This window comes from Aquarana catesbeiana, linkage group LG03, assembly GCF_042186555.1.
Source record: "Aquarana catesbeiana isolate 2022-GZ linkage group LG03, ASM4218655v1, whole genome shotgun sequence".
Taxonomy (NCBI): domain Eukaryota; kingdom Metazoa; phylum Chordata; class Amphibia; order Anura; family Ranidae; genus Aquarana; species Aquarana catesbeiana.
This window is the reverse complement of record NC_133326.1, coordinates 323032668-323056442: the sequence shown is the minus strand read 5'-3', so window position 1 is coordinate 323056442 and position 23775 is coordinate 323032668. Positions and strand designations below refer to the sequence as shown.

The window sequence follows — 23775 nt, the reverse complement described above, 5'->3', positions numbered from 1 at the left end:
CGGTCGACCTCTACTATGTAAGTCACAGAGTGTAGAGATAGGGACTGTATATTGCACAGAGTGCAGGAGTCAGGAGTATCTCCCCATTTCCAAGCAAAAATCTCCACACCATAAATTTCCTCCCCAAGCAAAAATTTCCCTTGCTTGAAATACAAATCTTGCCCCAAGCCCAACCACTCCCCCTTCACCCCCACAAGTAAACACACTAAATAAATGTAAAAAGGATATACTTGCACTATGAAAACCTTTAAAAAATATCTCCTTCGAGCCAATATCACCCTCACACAGATTGCCTCTTCACCTCTAATAAATACTCACCAGACCACCACAGAGGTGAGAGAGGGTCCCCTTATGCTCCCCTTGGCTGTGTGCATATGACAAATATGACAGCCATATGAGGAGCGATGAGGAGCTTAGGAGTTGCCTCAGCTCTACATTTGCCACTGAATGTGAGGTCTTATAGGTACAGGATTCAACAGTTGCTGATGTAGAAAATAAAAAAAACAATCATGAGTATTCTTGGTGTTGGGACCCACGGCACCATGCGAGAGATGTAGAACCTGTGACCTAGGGGCCTGGCACCAGTGACACCCATTGCATAGAATTCAGTGGTCTCCAAACTGCTACCCGAGGGCCGGATGCAGCCCTTTGTTTGCCTTTATCCAGATCTTGGGGCATTATTCTTTCCACTGATACGAGACACTATTCTGCCATCTGATACTGACAATGGAGCACCATTTCTCCCACTGACACCGCTAATGGGACACTATTTCTCCCTATGATACCAACGATGAAGCACTATTCCTCCCGCTAATACCAAATGTTTACTCCCACTGATGCCAGGAAAATTTCCACTCCCGCTGGCCACAGTCCAGCCCTCCTAGAGTCTGAAGGACAATAAACCAGCCCAGAATGTTTGGAGACCCCTGGCGTAGATGAACATTGCAAATATACTATATTGCCAAAAGTATTGGGATGCTTACCTTTACACGCACATGAATTTTAATGGCATCCCAGTCTTAGTCCGTAGGGTTCAATATTGAGTTGGCCAACCCTTTGCAGCTATAACAGCTTCAACTCTTCTGGGAAGGCTGTCCACATGGTTTAGGAGTGTGTCTATGGGAATGTTTGTTTCAATTTCTCTTTTATTAATTTTCAGTTTTTGACAAAATATACAAACACACATTAAACGCTCGTAGAGTTGGGTAATGTAATACATTATCATAAAAAAGCAATAATATGTTCAAACAGCATTTCCATCTAACTATATTTCTCCATCTTTACCATACTCATTATTATAAAAACTGGGCACCATAAAGGCACTACATGGACTATAAATTAATTGACATTGGATCAATCCTATTCCCTGGGACCATATTTTGCTGTTCCGAATAGAGTAATACATCAAATCCCCTCATATTCCCAATACAATCCCTCCCGAAGCAAAATTATAAACGCAACACTTTTGTGTTTGCTCCTATTTATCATGAGCTGAACTTAAAGATCTATGTCTTTTTCTATGTACACAAAAGGCCTATTTCTCTCAAATATTGTTCACAAATCTGTCTAAATCTGTGCTATTGAGCACTTCTCCTTTGCCGAGATAATCCATCCACCTCACAGATGTGACATATCCAGATGGTGATTAGACAGAAGATCACTTCGACGGAAGATCACTTTTATCAGGGGTGGGAAGGGGGCCCGCCTCCCACCACGTTCTGGTAAACAGCGCCACTTACCGGAGCCGTCAGTAGCTGCGGAGATGATCTCATCCTTTCTCCTCTGAGACATGGAGCAGAGTGAGGAAAAGGTGGCCCCTGCTCGGCTCCATAACATTGAATGGCGGAAGCGACATCAAACGTCACTTCCGCCTAATGGTCTTAAAAGGGAGATTTTTATTGCATTTTAGTGTAAATGCTAGATCTGAGGTCTTTTTGACCCCAGAGCTCACATTTAAGCTCATGATCATTTAAGTCATGTTTTTTTTCTATTACAAGGGATGTTTACATCCCTTGTAATAGGAATAAAAGTGACCCAATGTTTTTTTTAAAAGGACAGTGTAAAAATAAAAAGGAAAATAAAAAAGGAAAAAACAAAAAAATGAAAGCGCCCTGTCCTGCCAAGCTCGTGCGCAGAAGCGAACGCTTACGTAAGTCGTGCAAGCATATGAAAATGGTGTTCAAGCTACACATGTGAGGTATCGCGCAAACGTTAGAGGGAGAGCAATAATTCTAGCACTAGACCTCCTCTGTAACTCTAAACATGTAACCTGTAGAAATTTTTAAACGTCGCCTATGGAGATTTTTAAGAGTCAAAGTTTGTTGGCATTCCAAGAGCGGGCGCAATTTTGAAGCATGACATGCTGGGTATCAATTTACTCGGCGTAACATTATCTTTCACAATATAAAAAAAATTGGGCTAACTTTACTGTAGTCTTATTTTTTAAGTCGAAAAAATGTATTTTTTCCAAAAAAATTGTGCTTGTAAAACCACTGCGCAAATGCAGTATGACATAAAGTATTGCAACAACCACCATTTTATTCTCTAGGGTGTCTGAAAGAAAAATATATGTGATATTTGGGGTTCTAAGTAAAAAAAAAAAAAAATTTTAAATTGTAAACAAGTGTCAAAAAGAGGCTGGATCCTTAAGTGGTTAAAAAAGAAAAAAAAAAAAAGTAGTGTCCCTCGATATCCATCACGACACTCGCTGACCCGAAAAATAGTAAATGGCAAAAAACGCTTTGCCTCCTAAGACCTTACCTGCCGACTGCCCTCTCTCTTTAACAGCTCTTCTATAGGCAAGGGGTGGGGCCACCAGGTTACGTCACCCGGTAGCCCCACCCCATTCTGACGTCATGTGATGAAACAAAATGAATTCCATAACAAAACAAAATTAGTAACATAACAAATCTATCCGAAAGGAAACTAAACAAATGTTTTTGTTCTGCATATGTCTAGTTCAGACCAGCCAAAATTCTTTCTATGCTATCCCCTGCCAGAACATTTTTCCTCTCTTACTGGTCCTGGCACACTAGTCACAGCATTGAGGCCTTGATTGCAAGGTACTCTAGCTGAATAATTCAATACTGAAATTACTGCTCGGTGCATGCATGGTTTGGAATCAATGAGTAGTTCATTGGAGGTATTTTTTATGCTTGTTAAGCATATATTATTTGTTTGATATCTGTAGCCAGGCCACATGTCAGCTGTTTGATGTTGTGGATGACTGTCAGGCTTTAAAGCGCTAAATGAGAAATTACACATATTTATGCATTCTGTCAGCATCAACGAATCATTATGTTGGTCTTTTACACCCAGGGGAGCACCAAGCAGGTGGGCTGGCATTCTCACCTGGAACCTCCACAGTCTGTGTGGGCCACATAAACTAAATTTCACACTTTGATGTTCTAAGCAGCCTTCACAAGTACCGTTAAGAAAGACCTGTTGTTTAGTTTACCTCACACCTACAGCTGATGGCTGCACAGTGACAGAGACAGAAATAACCACCCAACAGAGAGTCTAAACCCTCACTATTCTATCCACAACTAAGCAAATGATTTAGCTTTCTTCACTTTTTAATGCTGATCAGTAAAGGTGCTAAAACAATGCAGCCTAATTTATCAGGCTTCTGGACTGTATTGCAGTCAAATGCCATGTAATTATGTGTTGTGCAAACTCTTTACTGTAGTATATACAGTATGTAAAAGAGTACAGTGAGATCAGAGAAAGATTGGTGTTGATAATATGGAGTATACTGATCTGCATTTCAAAAGCTGAGATATCATCACCCATAAGAATATAGGCATTCTGGAATATACAGAGATCTAGTGAGCCACCAAGTTGCAGAAAGTGAAAATTTGAAATTTGGTGGGTTTCAGTGTTTGTGAGGCATCCAATAATATCAACTGTTTTATTGGCTCTTAATCTGGGTGTAATATTTTAGTAATAATTCAGGAGTTAAGGTGCCCTTAGATTTATGAAGGAACTCAGATATTTAGATACAATCCAATTGCCTTCAGACACTCCTGTCTGAGAGGGAAGAGTAGCTGGATGCTATCATCTTGTCTTTAAGGGGATCAGTAAAGATCAGTGAAGGTTTTCAAGCCTAAAGTGTTCAGGTAGCAAGCTTGATCTATAAATGTGACATTGTCACCCAGATTGGCCATGAATGGCCAGATAGAGAGATTGGTTACCTATACTTCTCCAGACTCATGAGCTGAAAAGTTGAAAAGTTCTTACAGATGTTAATGTGTGTAGGCTGACAGCCCAACTGAGCAGCCCACTTTTTAAATGTTTCATATAGGCCTTTGACAGGAGAAAAACTGAAAATGTCTCATGTACATAGATTATGTATACTTTTGTAATGCTACATTTGCATTGCTGTGCATTTTTCTCTCTTTTTTTCTCTACTTATGTTTCTTCCTTTCTTTGCAATTTATTTCAGGATATTCTCAGGAGGAGTTTTGAAATATTATGGAAAGGGTCTGGACCAGAGATGGGCAGTCCTAAAGAGCCTCAAAGATTACAGTTGTCGAGACCTGATGGTGCCAGTGAGAATGTTCCTCTGCGTTCTCCTATATCTTCAAGGATCTGGCAGGCCGAAGACCCTTCACATAATTCAGGGTTTGATGGCGAGGATCTCTGCATGAGGAATTTCTGTGTCAGCGTACATGGAGACCATGAATTTCCAGAAGGCAGCTTCAGCTTTGACACTGATGCAGAGAGAATCTTAGAGGTGCATAAAGACTTTTCTGGAGATGCTGAAATCACATATTCTTTCCACGAAGGCAGGGAAGACCAGACTTCATCAAGACAAGTAGACTTAAACAAGCCTGATATCAATGTACTAGAGACATTTATGCAGAGCCCAAGTATTACTCCTGTATCACGTGTAATGGGAACAGCTGGAAAAGATGTCTGCTACTCTGAAAATTTGGGGGATTACAAAGGGCAGGCTATAAATGATCCTATTGTGACAGAAACAAGACATTCTTTAGAAACAAACACAGATATTGTTCCTGGAGATTGTAGAACTCAAGGAGATACATTAGCAAAGATTTCCAATGATAGGAAAGAAACCGTTGAAGAATCAGAATTGGGGAAAGTCACAAACATCACTGCTAAGGAACAAAAGAAAGAAACTCAAGTAGAAGGATCAGTGGGATATAGGGAGTTTTCCAATGGAGAACTAAGTGGGAAAACACAAATATCTGGCGCAATGCTGTCAAACAGACAGGATCATACACAAGAAAAACAGTACAGATCTATTGCTGTTAGCCCAATTGTTCCACCTGATGGACAATCATCTTTCAATTTTCAAACAATTGCTCCACGACCAAGTGGTGAAAATACACATGAAGTAAGGACTGATGATAAGGTGGCCGGCAAAAAAGAGGATCTACCAAAAACATATTCTTTTGAGCTCACCCCTCCTAATGATGATGGTGGAACAGAGACAAGGTATAGGTCTGTAGCTGTAAGCCCTATTATTCCACCAGGTGACTCATCATCTTTCACATTTCAGACAGATCATTGTGCACAGCCTCAAAAAGATCAGAAGGCATCTGCTACAATGCAGAGTACAGATGCTGGAAAAACAGATACCCTTCAAAGAATTTGTTCACCAGAACACACCAATCACAGTGTTTTTGGAGTGGAATATAAATCAGTAGCTGTGAGTCCCATTATTATACAGGAGGGATCTTCATTTACATTTCATCCATTAAGAACTGAATGTGGTAGCACAGTGGGAGGACAGGTGACAAATAAAATATGTTCTATTGAACTGGAACCTCCCAGTCAGGATGTTGGGACTCAGGCCAGAGCAGAGTGTGTGTCAGTTGCAGTTAGCCCAATTATCCCACCAGGTGATACTTCCTCATTCGTATTTCAATCATTACAACAAATTGGAGACAGAATACCAGACAAGCAAGCCACTTGTGCAAAATGTGCACACAATGATGATGCAGACACACAGGCTGGCACTAGTGTGCAATGTGTATCGGTGGCCGTCAGTCCAATTGTTTTTCCAGGTGGACCATCCTCATTCACTTTCTCATCTGAAAAGACAGCTCTGGCAGAGCAGAACAAAGATGAGAAGACAAAAGATGCAGATAATGTCCCAAAAACATATTCATTTGAGCTCCTGCCTCCAGATGAAGCTACCAGAACTACACCAAGAATAGAATATAGATCTATAGCAGTGAGCCCAATAATACCACCTGATGAAGTTTCTTTTACTTTTCAAAATAAAGAAGAAACTTTTACATCCAAAGGAAATGAGAGAAAAGAAGATTCAGGTTGTGTGGATGTGCTACCTAAAACATATTCATTTGAAATAACGCCCCCTGATGATGATCCAGGCACACAAGCTAAACACAAAGTGGAGTGTGTGTCTGTGGCTGTCAGTCCTTTTGTTTTTTTGCAGGAGACTTCATCATTTCCCTTTCAAGAAGAACAAATGACCAAGCAACATGACCAGACCCAAAAGCAAGGCCCTTGCAATACTAGTGAACTTCCAAAGACATCATTAGTGACAAAACCACAATACCATGATGTAGGAACTCAAGCTGATATTGCAGTACAGTGTTCATCAATAGCTATAAGTCCCATGATTCCATTAGATGGATCAAGTTCATTTGTATTCCAAATGGGTGGGGTAAACCAAGCCTCATCATTGCAAATGCAGCATTTAGAAAAGCCGGATATGAAAGATGCTGAGATGCAAGTGTCCTTTCCAGTAGAAACCAGATCAATTGCAACTGACCCCATGACACCAAGAGGAAAATCGCCAAGAGCTTCTTATCCCGAAGTTCATGTGAAAGAAGTCAAATCAGGTCCCCCAGAGCCAGTACGAGAAGTCAGCTGGGATGAAAAAGGGATGACCTGGGAAGTATATGGAGCTTCAATGGAAGTTGAGGTTTTAGGCATGGCTATACAGAAGCACTTGGAAAAACAGATTGAGGAACATGGGAGGCGAGAGAAGGTGATGACACCTCAAAATACTCGAGGTAGTTCTGTTAGAGGTGCCGTGGTAAAGAATGAAAGCAAACAGCAACCTGGTGCTTTCCGCAGCTTTTTCCACAGGCGGTCCCGTTGCTGCTCTCGTGCTGCCCCTGCTGTTGATTAAAATAACAAAGAGTTAAGCCATTTTAAGCCTTTTTAACAAGTATACAGATGATGATTGATAAACAGAAGTTAATGAATAGCTCAGATGGAGGTCAAAACATACTGTACTGAAATGATTTAGATGAAGTAACAGTTCTTGTTTCAGAAATCAGTAACAGGCTTAAGAATGCTACAATCCATTGTGAAGATTGTTGAAGCTACATAAAGAATGGGGTTGATGATTAGAGAAATTGGAATGTACAAAATGTTACAGGATGTGCTTTTATTTTCAGCACTTTTTACTATTATAATTACAGTATGTTGCGCACATTAAATAAATGATTCTCTACACTTGGTGAACATGACACATGCTAAGATTTACTACGTACCTTTTTTAAATAATTTCCAGATCAATCTGTCATTTTATCCCTTCAAAAAAGTGATCATATATCTTGTTTAATGGTGATAATGCACCATCTGAAATAAGCCAGTGCAAACGAATATTTTCGTATTTAGTATTGATTCCTTATTTCATTGCAGTCTGACTCTGTGGGGAAAATTTGACAGTACACGCTACTTGGTCTATAAACTACAATTTAATTATTTTGGCATCCGGATGCTTATGGGTATTATCCTACCACCCACCTTGCTGTAGTAAAAACACCAAAGTTCTCCATTTCACAGTTACAAGATCATTTCTACATCATATGATAATTACAATGTGTGTGGCATTTGTGTGTATGGTAGGTGTTTTAAGGGCAAGGAGATGACAGGAGGCTGCAGCCTCCAATTTTACAGTTACCTTTAGCTATAGCACTGACAGGTGCATCGGTGAGTCACAAAAACTTAATGAGAGCTCAGTTATGGAAATAGATTATGAAATGCCTTTCATGAAATGTCAGATCAAAGTAGCTATACAATATTACACAACAGTAGTAGGTGGTTGTCTGATAGAAACCTTCCTACAAAGGATTATCCCATTGAATAGTCAAACTAACCAATGACTGGTGAATTTGATCTCAAATCAATTGTTTATTGTGATAACGCTGTGCTGTTTCTTATGCGTCAATTTTTATTTTACCTTCAGAAAACAGAGTGTTTTTTTCCATCTGGCTACAGATGTATTCTTTTTATTTTGGCTCATTAGATAAAATATGGAGGCTGACCTCTCAGAAAATACCACTTCTGTGGTTGATCTGGTTCTCATGCTACATATCCAGAAGAAGCATGAAACAGAAGCAAAGTTGTTCCCGGTCATTGACTCACTACTGAAGCCAGTGAAGCAGCATGACAGCCACGCAATTAGCATTTTCTGAAAGATTGGTCATCAATGGCAGTCACCATATTTCTTGCAATACAGTGTTTTTCAAAAATCAGACCAAAGTCGTTCCTTGACAGATGTTCCATTCTGCAGATGAGAACATTATATATCTCAGCTTAAAAGCTATTTACAAACAGTTGAGACAACCAGAAGCAGCAGGGAGAAGGTCTATTTTGTTACCATCGATTGTCAAGGGATAACTTGCAAGAGGTTCAAGAGACAGCTTATCTGTAGAAAACAGAATGTAATTCACACAAACTTATATGTACTGCTATGTAACTGTGCAATGCATGTTCAGTTATACAGTACATGGTAATTCTATCAGTAATTTTGATCTGTCTCAAAATAACATTAATGTGAAATAATGGGTAAATTTGATAGGAATATGCTAATTTTACCTGTGTACTGCATTCTCTGTTGTTCTGTTCTCGATATGACAGAAGGGTGGGGGGCAAGGCCAGTAGGCAGATGGACATTTGTCCCCTAGATCAGTACAAAGAGATAAAAAAAGGGGGTACATTTTCAAAGCTTCCCATGCTCTTCTCTCCTCTCCTTCTTTGCGCCTCTTCTTTTTTGAAGCTCACTTTATTAGTCTCTTTTCTCCAGTTTCTCTGAGAATTGCTGTGATCTATCTAGCCTCCTGGACCGCTATCAAACTTTCATGATGACTTCTTTGCCTAGCTATCCTACTTTCTCTCACCTAAAATACCCACTAGCATCCTTAGCGACTTTAACATTCCTGTTATAGATGTTAACACTTTATCTCTCAACTCCTCAGCATAACCTCTTCTTTTGATCTAGCAATGAATACACACTTCTATTCACTGATGATGATGATGGCAACCCCCTTGACCTTGTATTCTTTCGCCTCTGCACTTCTTGCAACCTCTTTAACACTCTGTTTACTCTCTCTGATCACAACCTTATCTGTTTCACACTCTGCCTGTCTTCAACCCCCTAACTCCACCAGCAAACAGTTACCCACAGAAACCTTTGCCACTTTATCTCTTCTCTATTCTGCAACAAACTACCTCTTGCACAAAATCTCACCCCTGTCCTGCCCCAAACTGGCCACTTCGGTCTATAACAGCTCACTCTCATCCTCCCTGGAAACACTCCTTATCAACTCTTTTCTACATTTAACTCTCTACTTTGTCCTCCACTGTTTCCACCCACTAACTCACTCATTGCTCAGTAGATTGCCAATCATTTAAAAAACAAGAATAAAGCAATTTGTGATGAGATTTAAGCAGGCCATGGACAGTGCAAATTTATTTCCTGCAGCCAACAACACAGACAGCCCTGGAAGGGGAAACCCTCCTGCCGAGCAATTGTCTGCTCCGAGAGAAGACAGTGATTATTGCTAGAGGCTAGAGCAGCCGCTAGCAATAATCGCAATAAATCCGGTAGGCTGGTTGTACCCAAGTTGATCGATCAACTTGGTACATTCAGCCTACCCACACATAGTTCAACTCTTAGTCGGTTACTGCTGATAGCCAGCTTTACCTCTGTCCAGAGCCCTCCACCCAACATGCCATGTCCATCACTACATTTGATATTTTCCTCTTTTGATCCTGTTACCACAGTGGAGGTTGCTAAAGTTTTCTTTATTTTCCCACCTAACAACCTGCCCCCTGAACCCTCACGACTACTACAGTTGCCCTCTTGCTCAATTCTGAGCTTTAAAACCCACATCTTCAATCTCTCCTTCTATACTGGCATCTTCTCTAACCCTCTAAAACATGCACTGGTCAACCTAAGACCCATATACTTGCTCTAAAAACGTCTGGTCTACAACCACCTCAGTCATAACAACATTTTTGACCCCTTTCAGTCTGGCTTTTGCCCACAACACTCTACAGAAGCAGTTCTTCTAAAAATCACTAACTACAGTGCCTTGAAAAAGTATTTGTACCCCTTCAAATTTTTCACATTTTGTCATTTTACAACCAAAAACTTAAATGAATTTTATTGCGATTTTATGTGATAGACCAACACAAAGTGGCACATATATTTGAAGTTGAAGGAAAGTTGAAGGAAACGTATTCATACTTTTTCAAGGCGCTGTACTTACTGTCTGCTAAAATCAAGGGCCACTATTCCATACTCTTACCATTAGATTGTTCTTCTGCCTTTGATACAGTTGACCACCTGCTCCACTCTCTTGGCCTCTGAGACTCTGCTTCTTGCCGGATATCCTCTACCTATCTCACAACACCTTCAGTTTCACCTACAACTGTAACTCCTCTCCTCTTCCATAGGGGTCCCCCAACGCTTTGTCCTCGGATCCTTCTATTCTCTATCTATACCTCCTTTTCTATCTACACCTCCATCCATATCTATCTGTCTACTCCTCTGCTCACCCCATAAGTCTTCTCTTGCATCACTTTTACTTATCTAACTCGGTATTTATCAACTTTTTTCAGTCAAGGCACCCTTTGGAATTGTACGCAGTCTTGGGGCACACCATTCTGAGGGCTTCTTTACACCAGGAGGTGGGACACACGCGCATTTACTAGATTGTGTTGGGGTGCCATTAACGGCTTGCCGACTGTATAACATAAATATACGGCGGCATGGTGGCTCTGCTGCACCAGATCATGTACCTAGAACGTGATCTCACACTCCCTGGTAGGGGGCACGCATGCGCACCACTGGCGACCCGGCTCTGCTGTAATTTTAAACAACAGATGTCGATCAGCAGGTGCCAGCCACTAGATTACCACCGACACCCGCTGATCGTCTGGAACACACACAGGACAGGGCTCTGCCTATGTAAACAAGGCAGAGCTCTGTCCTTTCAGCAAGGAAGTAATGGATTTTCTTTCCTCGTAAAGCAGGGAATGAAATAGAGTAGTTTGTAAACACTATAACTTTTAAACAAACCAGTCAATATACGTTTATTTGGATTTTTTACCAAAAATATGTAGCAGAATACATATTGGCCTAAATTTATGAAGAAATACTTTTTTTTTTATTGGATATGTTTTATAGTGGAAAGTAATATATATATATATATATATATATATATATATATATATATATATATATATATTTTTTTTAAATTTAAATTTTTTTTTTGTTTATAGCACAAAAAATAAAAAATGCAGTGGTGATCAAATACCACCAAAATAAAGCTCTATTTGTGGGGAAAACGGACATACATTTTTGTTGTGTACAGTGTTGCTTGATCGTGCAATTATTGGTTACATTAATGCAGTGCCTTATCGCAAAAAAAATGGCCTGGTCATGAAGGGGGTAAGAGTTAATGGCACCTGTGCGCGTCTACAAAAGGCATCTTATTTGTTTGTAGTACCGAAAAAAACACCTGGTGTGAATTAAATTTGCTCTCACATTATTTATTCTTTGTGGGACTATAATACAAGGTTGACTCACCCCCCCCCCCCCATTCCCTCACATCCTTCCACTATCCAGGTTTTTGTCCCAACACTCACACAGTCCAGTCTCACTGGCTTCTCTCTCCATTTCACCATATTCTACTCTCCTCCACAGTTTGGTCCTGCTGGCTGATTTCTCCCCTTCCACAGTCCAGTTAATTGCCTTCATTTCCTCTTCTACACGGTACCTTCCCATTCATTCTCAGTCATTCATTAGTTCCTGTTTTTTCTCCTTCCTCTGTTGTAAGAGGAAGGGGTGGGCTCACAGATGTAAACACTACATTGTTTACATCTGTGGTCCTTGTGATTGATCTCTCCATAACAAAGCACAAGGTACAGAATGGCTCCGTACACAGTGTCTGTGACCCAAGTCATCCGAGAACGGCTAATTTCACCGACATTAACGGGCAGATCGGCTGCCTGACATTGGTTTATCTAATTCCAACCTGATCTGTATAGGTGCTCCAGTTTTCACAGGCACACTTTGGTTCACAGAGGCTAAAAGCTTTGTCATCGCACAACTAACAAAACTGGAAAATGTCATGTCATTTCCACAGTGCAGTAGTCATCAAGTTCAGTTCATAATGTACTTGTTTACAATTCATGCTTTACAATCCTCTGTTTTGGCATATACAACATGTATATGCTAAACGATGTGTTACAATAAACTATATCCCACCTTTTACCATGCCCACCTATCACTGCAGCCTAATATACTTTCTTTAGTCTGCAGGAAATTGTCTCTATCATGAATTGGCCAGTGTTTTGCCAGTCCTCTCCTGCTGTGATAATCAGTATCTGATAGTGATCACAGTAATGGATACTATGATCGCAAACAAACTTTTTAATCTATTATGTGCATTGCTTGATTTTAAGTATTGAAACATATTTGGTATACAAAACAAATGAAACTGCTAGTTTTAAAGTAGAACTATAGGCATTTTTTTTTCATTTTGGATAGAACATTGTGGAGACTTCTCTTCACTTCCTATCCCATAACCAAACAGGAAGTGAGCGGAAATCCCTGCAAGTTAAGGGAATTCCTTGGGGACCCCCAGGTGACCAGAACTAGAATCCACATTTGGGATATTTCACCCCTATTACTTTTCTGGGGACAACCCACAATTTGGACTTTTTTTTTACTTTAACGTTCAATGGTAACGATAACCTGAACAAATTAATGGGGTGTACAACTACATGGCAAATGAGGTTTAAGGTAGAAAAATGTAAAATAATGCATTTAGGTGGCAAAAACATGAATGCAATCTACTCACTAGTAGATGATAGGCTCAGCAACGGCACACAATGCCAAGCTGCTGCAAGCAAAGCCAATAGAATATTGGCATGCATTAAAAAGGGAATTAACTCCAGAGATAAACCGATAATTCTCCCACTCTACAAGACTCTGGTCTGGCCGCACCTGGAGTATGCTATCCAGTTCTGGGCACCAGTCCTCCGGAAGGATGTGCTGGAACTGGAGAAAGTCCGGAGAAGGGCAACAAAGCTAATAAAGGGACTGGAGGATCTTAGTTATGAGGAAAGACTGCATGGACTGAATTTATTTTCTCTGGAGAAGAGACACTTGAGAGGGGATATGATTTCAATTCACAAATACCATACTGGTGACCCCACAATAAGGATAAAACTTTTACGTGAAAGGGCATTTAAAAAGACTCGCGGCCATTCACTAAAATTAGAGGAAAAGTGATTTAATCGAAAACTGCGTTCTTTACAGTAAGACCGTTAAGGATGTGGAACTCTCTTCCACAAGCAGTGGTTTCAGTGGGGAGCATAGATCATTTCAAAAAACTATTAGATAGGCACCTAAACGACCACAACATACAGGGATATGCACTGTAATATTGACATAAAAGCGCACACACACAGGTTGAAATCAATGGACTTGTGTCTTTTTTCAACCTTACCAACTATGTAAAAAAAATATAGAGGGTGAATCTCACTAATGGGGGCAGAGACAGCAATAAACACATACACACGTTCTATTTTTTTTTTTTTCAAAATAAACATTTATTGCAAAATGAAAGGTTAAATACATACATGGTATAGCATGAAATAATCAAAAGAATAGAAAGTAAAAAGTAAAATAATATAAGTTGAAATGAACAGTAATACAAATGTCAATACATATAATATTATAAAAATGTCTTACATAGAAATAAAGTACAGGTATTTGTATGTAGGTTTGTCAAAATGAAAAGTACATTTTTACACTGTTATATTGTAATCAGCAGGAGTAATACTCTTAAATATAGCATACCTCGGGTTCATAAAGTATCTGTCTTTGAACTATTCAAAGATTAATAAAAGGTTTGTCTAGGTAATTAGTCTAGAAGGCTGGAAATGTTATTTCTTAGGATGTAGTCTAAATTCAGGTATACCATGAGTATAATTATTTGTTATTATACATTTCAGGTCCCAATTAGTTTTTTGTATTCCTTGGTTAAGGTAAAGAGATACCAAGATCTCCACAGTTTGTGGAAGTGTGAGTTGGATTCTCTTTTTATTGCTATTGTTTCTTCCTTGTCATTCTACTCCATTTGCACCCTATCCAAAACTATGAACAGAGAAAATTGAGTACTGTCCGTGATACTTTTTTTATTTGCACTAACATACAATTTTTCAGGACAAGCTTTCGGGGTATGTCCCCTTCTTCAAGGTCCAAGCAGTACTGATTCACAAATTTTTAAGCAGAATGTTAAAGAAAAAGAAGAAAAAAAAAAGAAGAGAAAACCAAACACATACAAATCAATGGTAATAAAGATAGCAGCAGAGTTAGTGAGATAAGACAGAGGGAGAGCTAGGGGGGAATGCAGGGGGGGGGGGGATACTAATCACAGAGTGGTCGTAAAACTTTAGCATAATGTGTAAGGAAACCAATATCTAAATTCAGGCCATTATTCTTCGTGTCAAAAAGAAGTATCATTCTTAGTTCAAACGTTTTCCTTTCCTGGATAGTTCTGAAATTCCCTTTAAGAACTAAGACATTGAGGTCTTCTATGGTGTGGTCTGATTGTGAGAAATGATGTCCCACAGGTGTGCATAAACTGTCTTCTTTATGTTCTTTGATGGTATGTCTGTGCAAATTCATCCTCGCTTGCAACTTCTGTCCTGTTTCACCAACATAAGATCCTTTGCTGCACCTTTTGCATTGGATGAGGTACACAACATTACTTGAGGTACAGCTGTAAGATCCCATGATATTGAAGGTCCCATTTGTGTGTGTAACACTTTTGGATAGATTTATCTGGTTGCATAGTTTGCAGCGTTTTTTATTGCAGGGTTTGCTACCATTATTTTTGACTTCATAATCAGAGTGAAGTTTCCTGCTGATTAGTTTGTGTCTGAGGTTGGGTGGTTGTCTGAAAGCCAATAATGGGGGTTGTTGGAATATTCCTTTCAGAGTTTCATCCTCTGTTATAATGGGTTGTAAATCTTTGATTATCTTTTTGATCCCTTCAAGTGCTGGGTTGTATGTGGTGACTAGAGGTACTCGGTTATTTGTTTTTTTCTCTGTGTATTGGAGGAGATTTTCTCTTCGGGTTTTCAAGGCTGTGTTTATGCTGTTGTTTATGGTTTTGTCTTTGTAACCTATCTTATGGAAGGAGTCTGCCAGTGTTCTGAGATGTTTATCTCTGTCTTCTGGGTCTGAACAAATTCGGTGGTATCTGATGGCCTGGCTGTGTATGATGGCCCGTTTGGTGTGTTGGGGGTGAAAACTGGAACTATGAAGATAGCTGCATCGGTCAGTCGGTTTTCTGTATATGGACGTGTGTAGCTTGTCATCCCTGATGTATACTGTAGTGTCCAGGAAGTTGACATGTGTGTTCGAATAGTCCATTTTTAGTTTGATAGATGGGAGAAAAGTGTTGATCAATGAAAAGAATTGGTTTAGATTTTCCTCACCTTCAGTCCATATCATGAATATATCATCAATATAGCGATAATATCTGTATGGCTTTTGTTGTATGCTGTTCAGAAATTTGTCCTCCAGGTCAGCCATAAATAAATTTGCATATTGGGGTGCCATTTTGCTTCCCATAGCAGTACCCATACACTGGAGATAGATGTCATTATTGAAAGTGAAGTAGTTGTGTGTAAGAATGAATTCAATGAGCCGTGTCACATCCTCAGCAGTGTATTTGTGGTCTGGTGAGGATGATAAGAATCTGTGACATGCCACCAACCCATCCTTGTGAGGGATGTTACTGTACAGAGATTCTACATCCATAGTGACTAGAAGTGTATTAGGTGGTAATTGTGTATATTGTTAAGCTTGTTCAGAAAATCAGTGGTGTCTTGCAGGAAACTTGCAGTGTTCATGACTAAAGGTTTTAACATGTTTTCTACAAGGCCTGAGATATGTTCAGTAAGTGTATTCATACCTGTTATAATGGGTCTGCCTGGATTTCCTGGCTTGTGGATCTTGGGCAGCATGTAGAAGTCTCCAATTTCTGGATTATCCGGAATCGCATTGATGAGTTCTGAATGTAGGTGGCTTGGCATTGTCGCAATGAGACCTTTTAAAACTATGAAAAAAGGTTTTGCCTTTAGTTGTACTTGAATGCCTGCATTCCTTATTGCCATTAGGGTCACATGTGTTATTTCCTAGCATTTTCCTTTGTGGCCAACTATTTAAAGGGTTAGATATCATGGTACCGATTTAGTGACAATATCATAGAGTTACAACGTATGTTTTGTTTTGTTTTTTGTTGCCATTTTTATGTTTTGTTAATCATGAAATCTCTCAGCCCACTTAGATCACTAACAGGATCATAATATATAAAAGGCCAAAAGGTAATTTGCCCTGTGGCTAGACTTATAAATAACAAAATCTGGATTGGAGTGGTCATAATCCATGTTCAAATTTTGAAGCTCCTAGATGTTAATTTATTAAGTTTTCAAGAACTGTTTTTACTATCAAACTATGAAATTGCCATTGTCCTTAAGATACCCTTGCTTTGATTAAAAACAAAACAATATAATCCTAAAACTAAAAACAATAAACCGTGCCATGCCATTTTAAAAGCTTTGATACATTTTTATCTTTGTTTTGCCCTGGTCACCAATGCTGTCAGAGTCAATTCTGTGTATTTGGAGAAGGTAAACACACACTGTTTAATTTACATTGTCCCTTCTATTTCTGTATGTGGATGATGGCACTGTAATCTAAATACCTTTTTCCTAATCAATATACAGCTGTCACATGACTCATATCATTCCCAGCCTGTCTGCAGGGAAACATAAGCAGGAGGCGCTCCCAGTCCTCTGCTGCTGGTCACATGTTAAAAAAAAAACAGCGCTTAAGATACAAAGTAAAAATAAATAATTCATATCAATCAACTGGTTTTAATTGTCAAACAAATATATATTTGAAATCAAAAACTTTTTTATTTTTTGTGGAAATAACATGGTGTGGGCGGATTTCTGTGTCACACCCCTCCAGCCTGTGTCTTAGAATAAGAGGGAGGTGAAGACGCCATTAATCTACATGTAAAATCCGGCCCCCATTGTGTTTAGCTGGTTAGTGGGCATGGAGGAGGAGGGAGGGAGTAGACTGTCATTTACCACTGTGTATACACTCACACCTGTGATACTATAGTCACATGGGCTGGTCAGATGTAATAGGGAGCAATGCTCTGCATAGAAATTCACTAAAAACTGAGCTTATGCAGAGTTGCCACCACAGCTGCAAAATCCCTATCTGAATTGGGGACATTAACAGAAGGTGGAGATAAAGAACAGCAGGATCAACCAGGCATTTTTGCAGAATACATAAAATGAATCTCACAGTGACTGAGTGGGTAATACACCATTTACTGATAGGCTTTTATGATGTGGGTTTAGTGACACTTTAAGCACCTTAATTAAAGTAAGGCCCCTCTGTAGAAGGGTAGAAGGTGTATTTATTGTCTACTGTTTTGTCCTTTGCAGCAGCACAGTCTGTACATACTGTAGATGCAGTATGGCCACCCCTGCATATCAATTTTACATATATACAAGACGTTTATACATATTACAGTGGTTTGTGTGTGTTTTTCAGTGTAATCACACATTTGGTCCAAAAGAGCAAGATTAGACAAGAAAAATATATTCTTGCAAGGTGGTAACACCTAGTTTTCGACCATGCAGCCACGGCATGAGTTCTAAACATATATAAGTAGGCTGTTGAGAACTAAGGGGTTGAAAGATGTATATCATCCTCTTCATAATAACTATCAGCCTCTCCCTGAACTTCTGTGTTTCAGAAATAAACTTCATTTGTGTCAGGCCTAATATATGCATAGTTAAACAAATAGATGAAAATAGAACAGACTGCCTTCATGGAGAAGAAACATAGTGCACTGTACTGTGTTTGAACTTGCTAATGCTTATGTATATCATCCCATAGGATGCAATTCTATTTTTACCTCTCTTCTACCGCATTGCATAAAACAACAACTCGTGCAAAGCATCATATAACTGCTATTGAACATACCCTGCCCAAACCTCATATGCAATGGACTTATGAAGAAAACATACAGTAAATAAATCTTATTAGTTTGTACCTAATGTACAAACTACTGCACTAAATAGTCATCTTGCCATATAAAAAAAAAACCTGTAAATTGAAAATAGGATGTTAATCATGTAGAGTTGGGCATTTTCAGTATATATATGTAAATATGTGCTTTGGTATGTGAGAACCAATCGCTAGAGGGCCCATAAAGGGAATATAACAAATGCCTGCTTGAACAATGATGACAGCGGACCCTTTGTCAGACCTCTTGTCCAGTCCTGTTCATTTAGGTCCTCTGTAGATTTTTACAGCATCAGAACAATACACATCACTGTTTAGGGGCACACTATGGGATAAATAAATTATAGGGATGTTACAGAGCATTATAAGAATGTGAATAGGAGGATATATCACAGAGCAAAATGGTTAGATGTTCTTAGAATAATTTATAGGCAAAGGAACGTGTACTTAGTGTAGCTAAACTGAAAACTGGCCAGGAAGCACCTTCGAAAAGGTAATGCCCATTTTTGTGGTGACCATTAAAAGAGAGCCAACATTGTTTCTTTCAAATGGACCCTATGCATTCAGTGTTTACTGCTTGTTGTGGGTTAAGAGGCAGTATAGCTTTGTTAGTTTTGTAAAGTGTGTAATTGTATTTTTTATACTACATCTGTAAATGTTACTTTGTGTGGAAAGGAGTGATAGGAAGCTTTCTTAAATGCAGGAATAAGACACGGAAGTTCTCAGAGGACTTCAATGGAGGCTAGTGGCACCACAGCCATCTAGTCTCCTAGGGCCAAGAATAGCTTCTTACTCCCAGCACCCTTTTCCAATACACACATTGTTTAAAAGGAAGTATCCTTCCAGACACTCTTGAAGGAAAGTGGGGACACATATAGGAAGACCAAAATCCAAACACACAATGTTTTAAAGGAAGCATCCTCCTATACATTCTTGAAGGAAAGTTGGGACACATGTTGGGAGACCAAATTTCAAACACACCCACTGTTTCAAAGGAAGCATCCTCGTATACATTCTTGAAGGAAAATGGGAACACATCTTGTTAGGCAACATTCCAAACACACTGTTTAAAAGGAAGTGTCCCCTTAGACAATCTTAAAGGAAACTGGGGACACATCTTGGACAGGATAAGGGGTGGGTGGAAGGGACGGCTGCCCTGGGCGCAATGGTTTACTGGGGGTGTCTTACTTCTGTTGCAAGGCTGACAGGAGTAGTGACAGCGGCAGTGATTTTGAGAAGCCAATGACCGCTGGGTGTAGGATCCCCTAAGCTTGCACATCATGAGCAGGGGAGGGGGCGCAGTTTGGAATCTTTGCCCTGGGTGCTGGATGACGCTGTCCCGGCACTGCTTGGGAGACCAAATTCCAAAGACACCCACTATTTTAAAAGAAGTATCCTCCCAGACATTCCTAAAGGAAGGTGGGGACACATTTTAGGAGACGAATATTCATGCACTGGGACTTTATTTTATGTCTATGAAATAATATCTGATAGTTTAAGCAGTTCTTACCTGACTATATGATGTGCTTTCCGCTTTGTTTTGGATATAAATTACAAGAAGATAAATGAAGATGTAAAACATGACAATCCATCAAAAAAATCCCTCAAATGCTTTGCATGGTTTCTTGCAAATGTTTTACTGACTTGTAGAGCTATTGATGTCAGTAAGTGATATTTCTAATATTATACGTAATGTAAGCTGTGCATTTTATGACTGTACACATTGTGTACACACATTGTTCAAAATGTTAACACAGTAAATTAGATTCCACAAAAATAAAATTTAAGGCTGTTATCTAAAGCCTAAATATCCAATTTGATGTTGAAGATCATTTATGGAAAGGAGAATGAATGTGTCAGTAGTTAAACTAAGAGAGTAATGTTACCAGCATGTAGGACACCTTCATGAGGCATGAAGCGGTCCTGCGTGGCTCCAAAACGTTCTTTGCTGCTGTAATGATGTGATCACTGATTAAAGCTTTGGACCCATTTTTGAAGATCTTGGGTTGTTGGTGACATTACTCTCTCTGAGTAAACACGGTTCCAGCTGCCGGTCGTTTCAGCACCCACTTACAAATACAGCCATCTTTACAGGAATGTGTATGTTGGGAATAGTGCGTTAGAAGTTAAACTAAAATGGCACATGCTAAGATTTTCTAAGAAAGTACATGATGCTTACACAATATGATGATTGCTACAACGGTCCAATAACGGTCATTGAAGTTTTCAAAAGTTTGGTCTTTTCTGTCAGTTTCCATAGAACTTCATATTGCAACTTTTTGATTGTATCAGTATTGAAATGTAAACACATTAGCTATCCACTAGTTGTACAAATGTTTTGTGTATCTATTTCTAGAAAGTAGACACCTTAGCCCATTGCACTAAAAAAAATATGTTTTCCAACTTTGATAAAACCACTATTTAGCTTACTTAATAGGGTGTGATAATATAATTTTGAGCAGCTACTTGAGACTTCACTTTACATCATTTTTATTTTTTGAATCTTGCTAAGCGCAAAGGGTGTTGTGGGGCTTCGATTTAGAAAACGTTTAATGGCACAGCAGCTGAAGACCATAAGGTGTAGAGAAAGCAACTTTAACATTGTAATTGTTAAATAGATTGAGCATTGCCTGCCAGAGTGCCTGAAGAAGAGCAGGTAAAGCTGCAACCAATATTATTGTGTGTGTGTGTGTGAATAGTGTACAAAGAGATTTATACTTAATTGCTCACAGCCATTTTTGCTGGAAAGTTGTTTGGAAAACAAAACTGACAAAACTGTGAAGATCACTTTTAGCACTACTTTTTCAATGAGGCTAGGTTTATGATGCTGATTATCTCAGGAACCTAGAGGACTTAACAGCATAGTGAAAGACTGGATCACAAAGCCAGTTTTTTTTTTTTTTTTTTACGTGGGATGAACCCAAGTCTTCTGGGGGGAAGCTTTGTTGTAAATAAAGATCAAACACAAAATTGACTAAGCTTAAATTCAACTAAGGGTAATCACTCCCATCCAAGTTTTTATATTCTACATATTAAGGTGAAAGAAAGGCTGCCTGTACAAAATACGTTGGTTGGAACTAGGGGTCAAAGTGAAACATTGTTTCTTATGATGCCTCTGTCCTGACCTCATTACACAAGGTCCAGTTATCCGGAAATTTGTCATTTTAAATTTTATATGGAAATGAATGAGTAAGGGCACAAAGGGCCCAAGACTAAGGCTGGTTTCACACCTGAGCGTTTCAAAGTCTCGTGTTTTTACCGTGATTTTATCACGATTTTCCATGTTTTTTACAGCGATTTTGCCATGTTTTTGCCGTGATTCTGTTCAGGTCACCAATGTAAAAGGCAGAAAAACGCCTGTAATCTGCCCCAAAGAAGCTCATGTTCTTTTTTGAGCTTAGGGCGTTTTTCAGGTGTTTTGCTTCAGGTGACAAAATGCTCAGATGTGAACAGGTACCATTGAAATGAATGGGATTTTGCTTGTTGGGCATTTTTCAGCTGTTTTTTCTGGCATTTTACGAGCATTTTATGAGCTGAAAACGCTCAAGTGTGAATGCCGTTTTATACTTATTCGCTAAGCAATTTAACAGTCAAGATGGTTGATTACAACTTGTGTTGTCCTCACACAATCTGGATTTGGCAGAACCTGTTAATAGATCTGATGGTCCAGTCTTCACTTGCATAGTGAAGTTAAATTTTGCATTCCATTCAATTCAGTTGATAGTATTTGAGATTATATTATATGATTGTTGAGATAGACAGACATGATGTGATGTTTTTATGTAAATAAGCATGACTACCAGTGAAGATCATAGACAGAATTGCTAATGAAATAGAAACATTACCTCAGACCTTGAACTTTGAAAGTGTATTACCTTTGTACATAGCTGTAACATTAACAGACTTAATACTGGCCTGTGCTCCTAATGTATCCTACATCTTCGCATGCATACCTTTTTTGCTTGCAGGCTTATAATATGTCTTAGGAGCATTGGCACTTTTTCACATGGGAGATGATAGACTGCATTTTATATGGTACAATGTGAATAATAGAGACAGACAATCAAGAGTAAGGTCACCTCTGTAGTGTACCTAAAGGTGATCAAACTCTAACGTGCCTCATTGTTTAATCTAATCAGGTAATTCAATGCAAAACATCACAGGTTTAGATCATAAGAAGTAAAGTGCCCTTAATTTTAATTGGAAGAGTAACCATCAACGCCTTGGCTACTAGAGATAGGGTTCTGCGTTGATGTTAAATGTAAGTTTTAGCTTTGTTAAATTTGAGGACTGTAAAAAGGAATCATTAGTCACAACCTATAGCAACTGTTCATTTAGAATGAAACTTTTACTTTATTCCTGAGCATAATAAGAACATACCATCACTTAATGAGGTATTAAAGCACAAAATCAATGGTTTTATCATTAAAGTATACTATGATGGCTTTAATTCGAGAGAGTTTCTCTGTGTACTTTATATTGTAACATCATCTTGGTAATGTTGGTTTCTCTCTTAAAGCAGACCTGTCTTCACAATAAGATTCCCTCCCTGGTATCCTGCTCACCCCATTCCATTCAAATTATAAAACACAGCAGAAGCAAAAAACAGGTATTTTTACTGCAGAAAATGCTCCTCTGGTTTCCCGTGGTGGTTATTCAGGCATGGAAATACTGCTGAAGGACATTATTAAAGTTCAGACTGTCTAGACCCTCTTCAGTAATGATCATGTGCATAGATATTTAGGCATTTGGTCAACTGACTGGCCTCCATAGGATGCTGATGCAATGGTTTTGGAAGCAAAAGTAAGTATTCAGTGCCTTCTGCTACCTCTAATGACTTAGTGAAATGGAGTGGACAGGTTATCAGTGAAGGGGGTTGGGGAAGGGGGTCATATGTATAGGTCTGCTTTAACAATTTGCCTTAGCCCCAGTGACAGATTGGTACCAGCCAGGCAGCTGTCTCTCTCTATCTTTATTGTTCCTGTAGTTTCAGCAGCTGTTTTCCATTCCTCCTTCTTTGCTGTTCTAGTTAAAATGTGAAGTTCTAACATGTGCCATATAGTCCCTTTTAATTATTTTAATGTGATATGGTGAAATGCTGTATTCCTGTCTTTTTCCTTCTTTTTTCCTATCCACTTTGTTGTGGGTAAAAGTTGTAGAGCTGGACGTTGGTTAATAAAATCTTGAAAATTCTATCTTTTTTTGTCTTTCTTTGACTTTGCTTCTAGGTGTATAGCTATAAGTGCCGGTTCACACAGGGGCGACCTGTCAAGCGGCTTGTCAGCCTGACAAGTCGCGCTCTATGCAGTGCAACGGAACTGTTTTAATAGGAGCGACTCAAGTCGCTCCGACCTAGAAAAAGGTTCCTGTACTACTTTGGGGCGACTTCGGAACATATTGCATTGACTTCT

At 39.1% G+C, this 23775-nt stretch overlaps 1 protein-coding gene across 1 annotated transcript in view; it reads left to right on the top strand.

Moving 5' to 3' along the window:
• Positions 1-13840, top strand: part of GPRIN1 (G protein regulated inducer of neurite outgrowth 1) — a 111930-nt gene extending 98090 nt beyond the window's left edge. The window contains exon 2 of the mRNA XM_073620462.1: positions 4445-13840. Coding sequence (XP_073476563.1) covers positions 4496-7129 — 2634 coding nt within the window. The 5' untranslated portion in view covers positions 4445-4495 and the 3' untranslated portion in view covers positions 7130-13840. The remainder of the gene's footprint in view (positions 1-4444) is intronic.
• The last annotated feature ends 9935 nt before the right edge of the window (positions 13841-23775 follow it).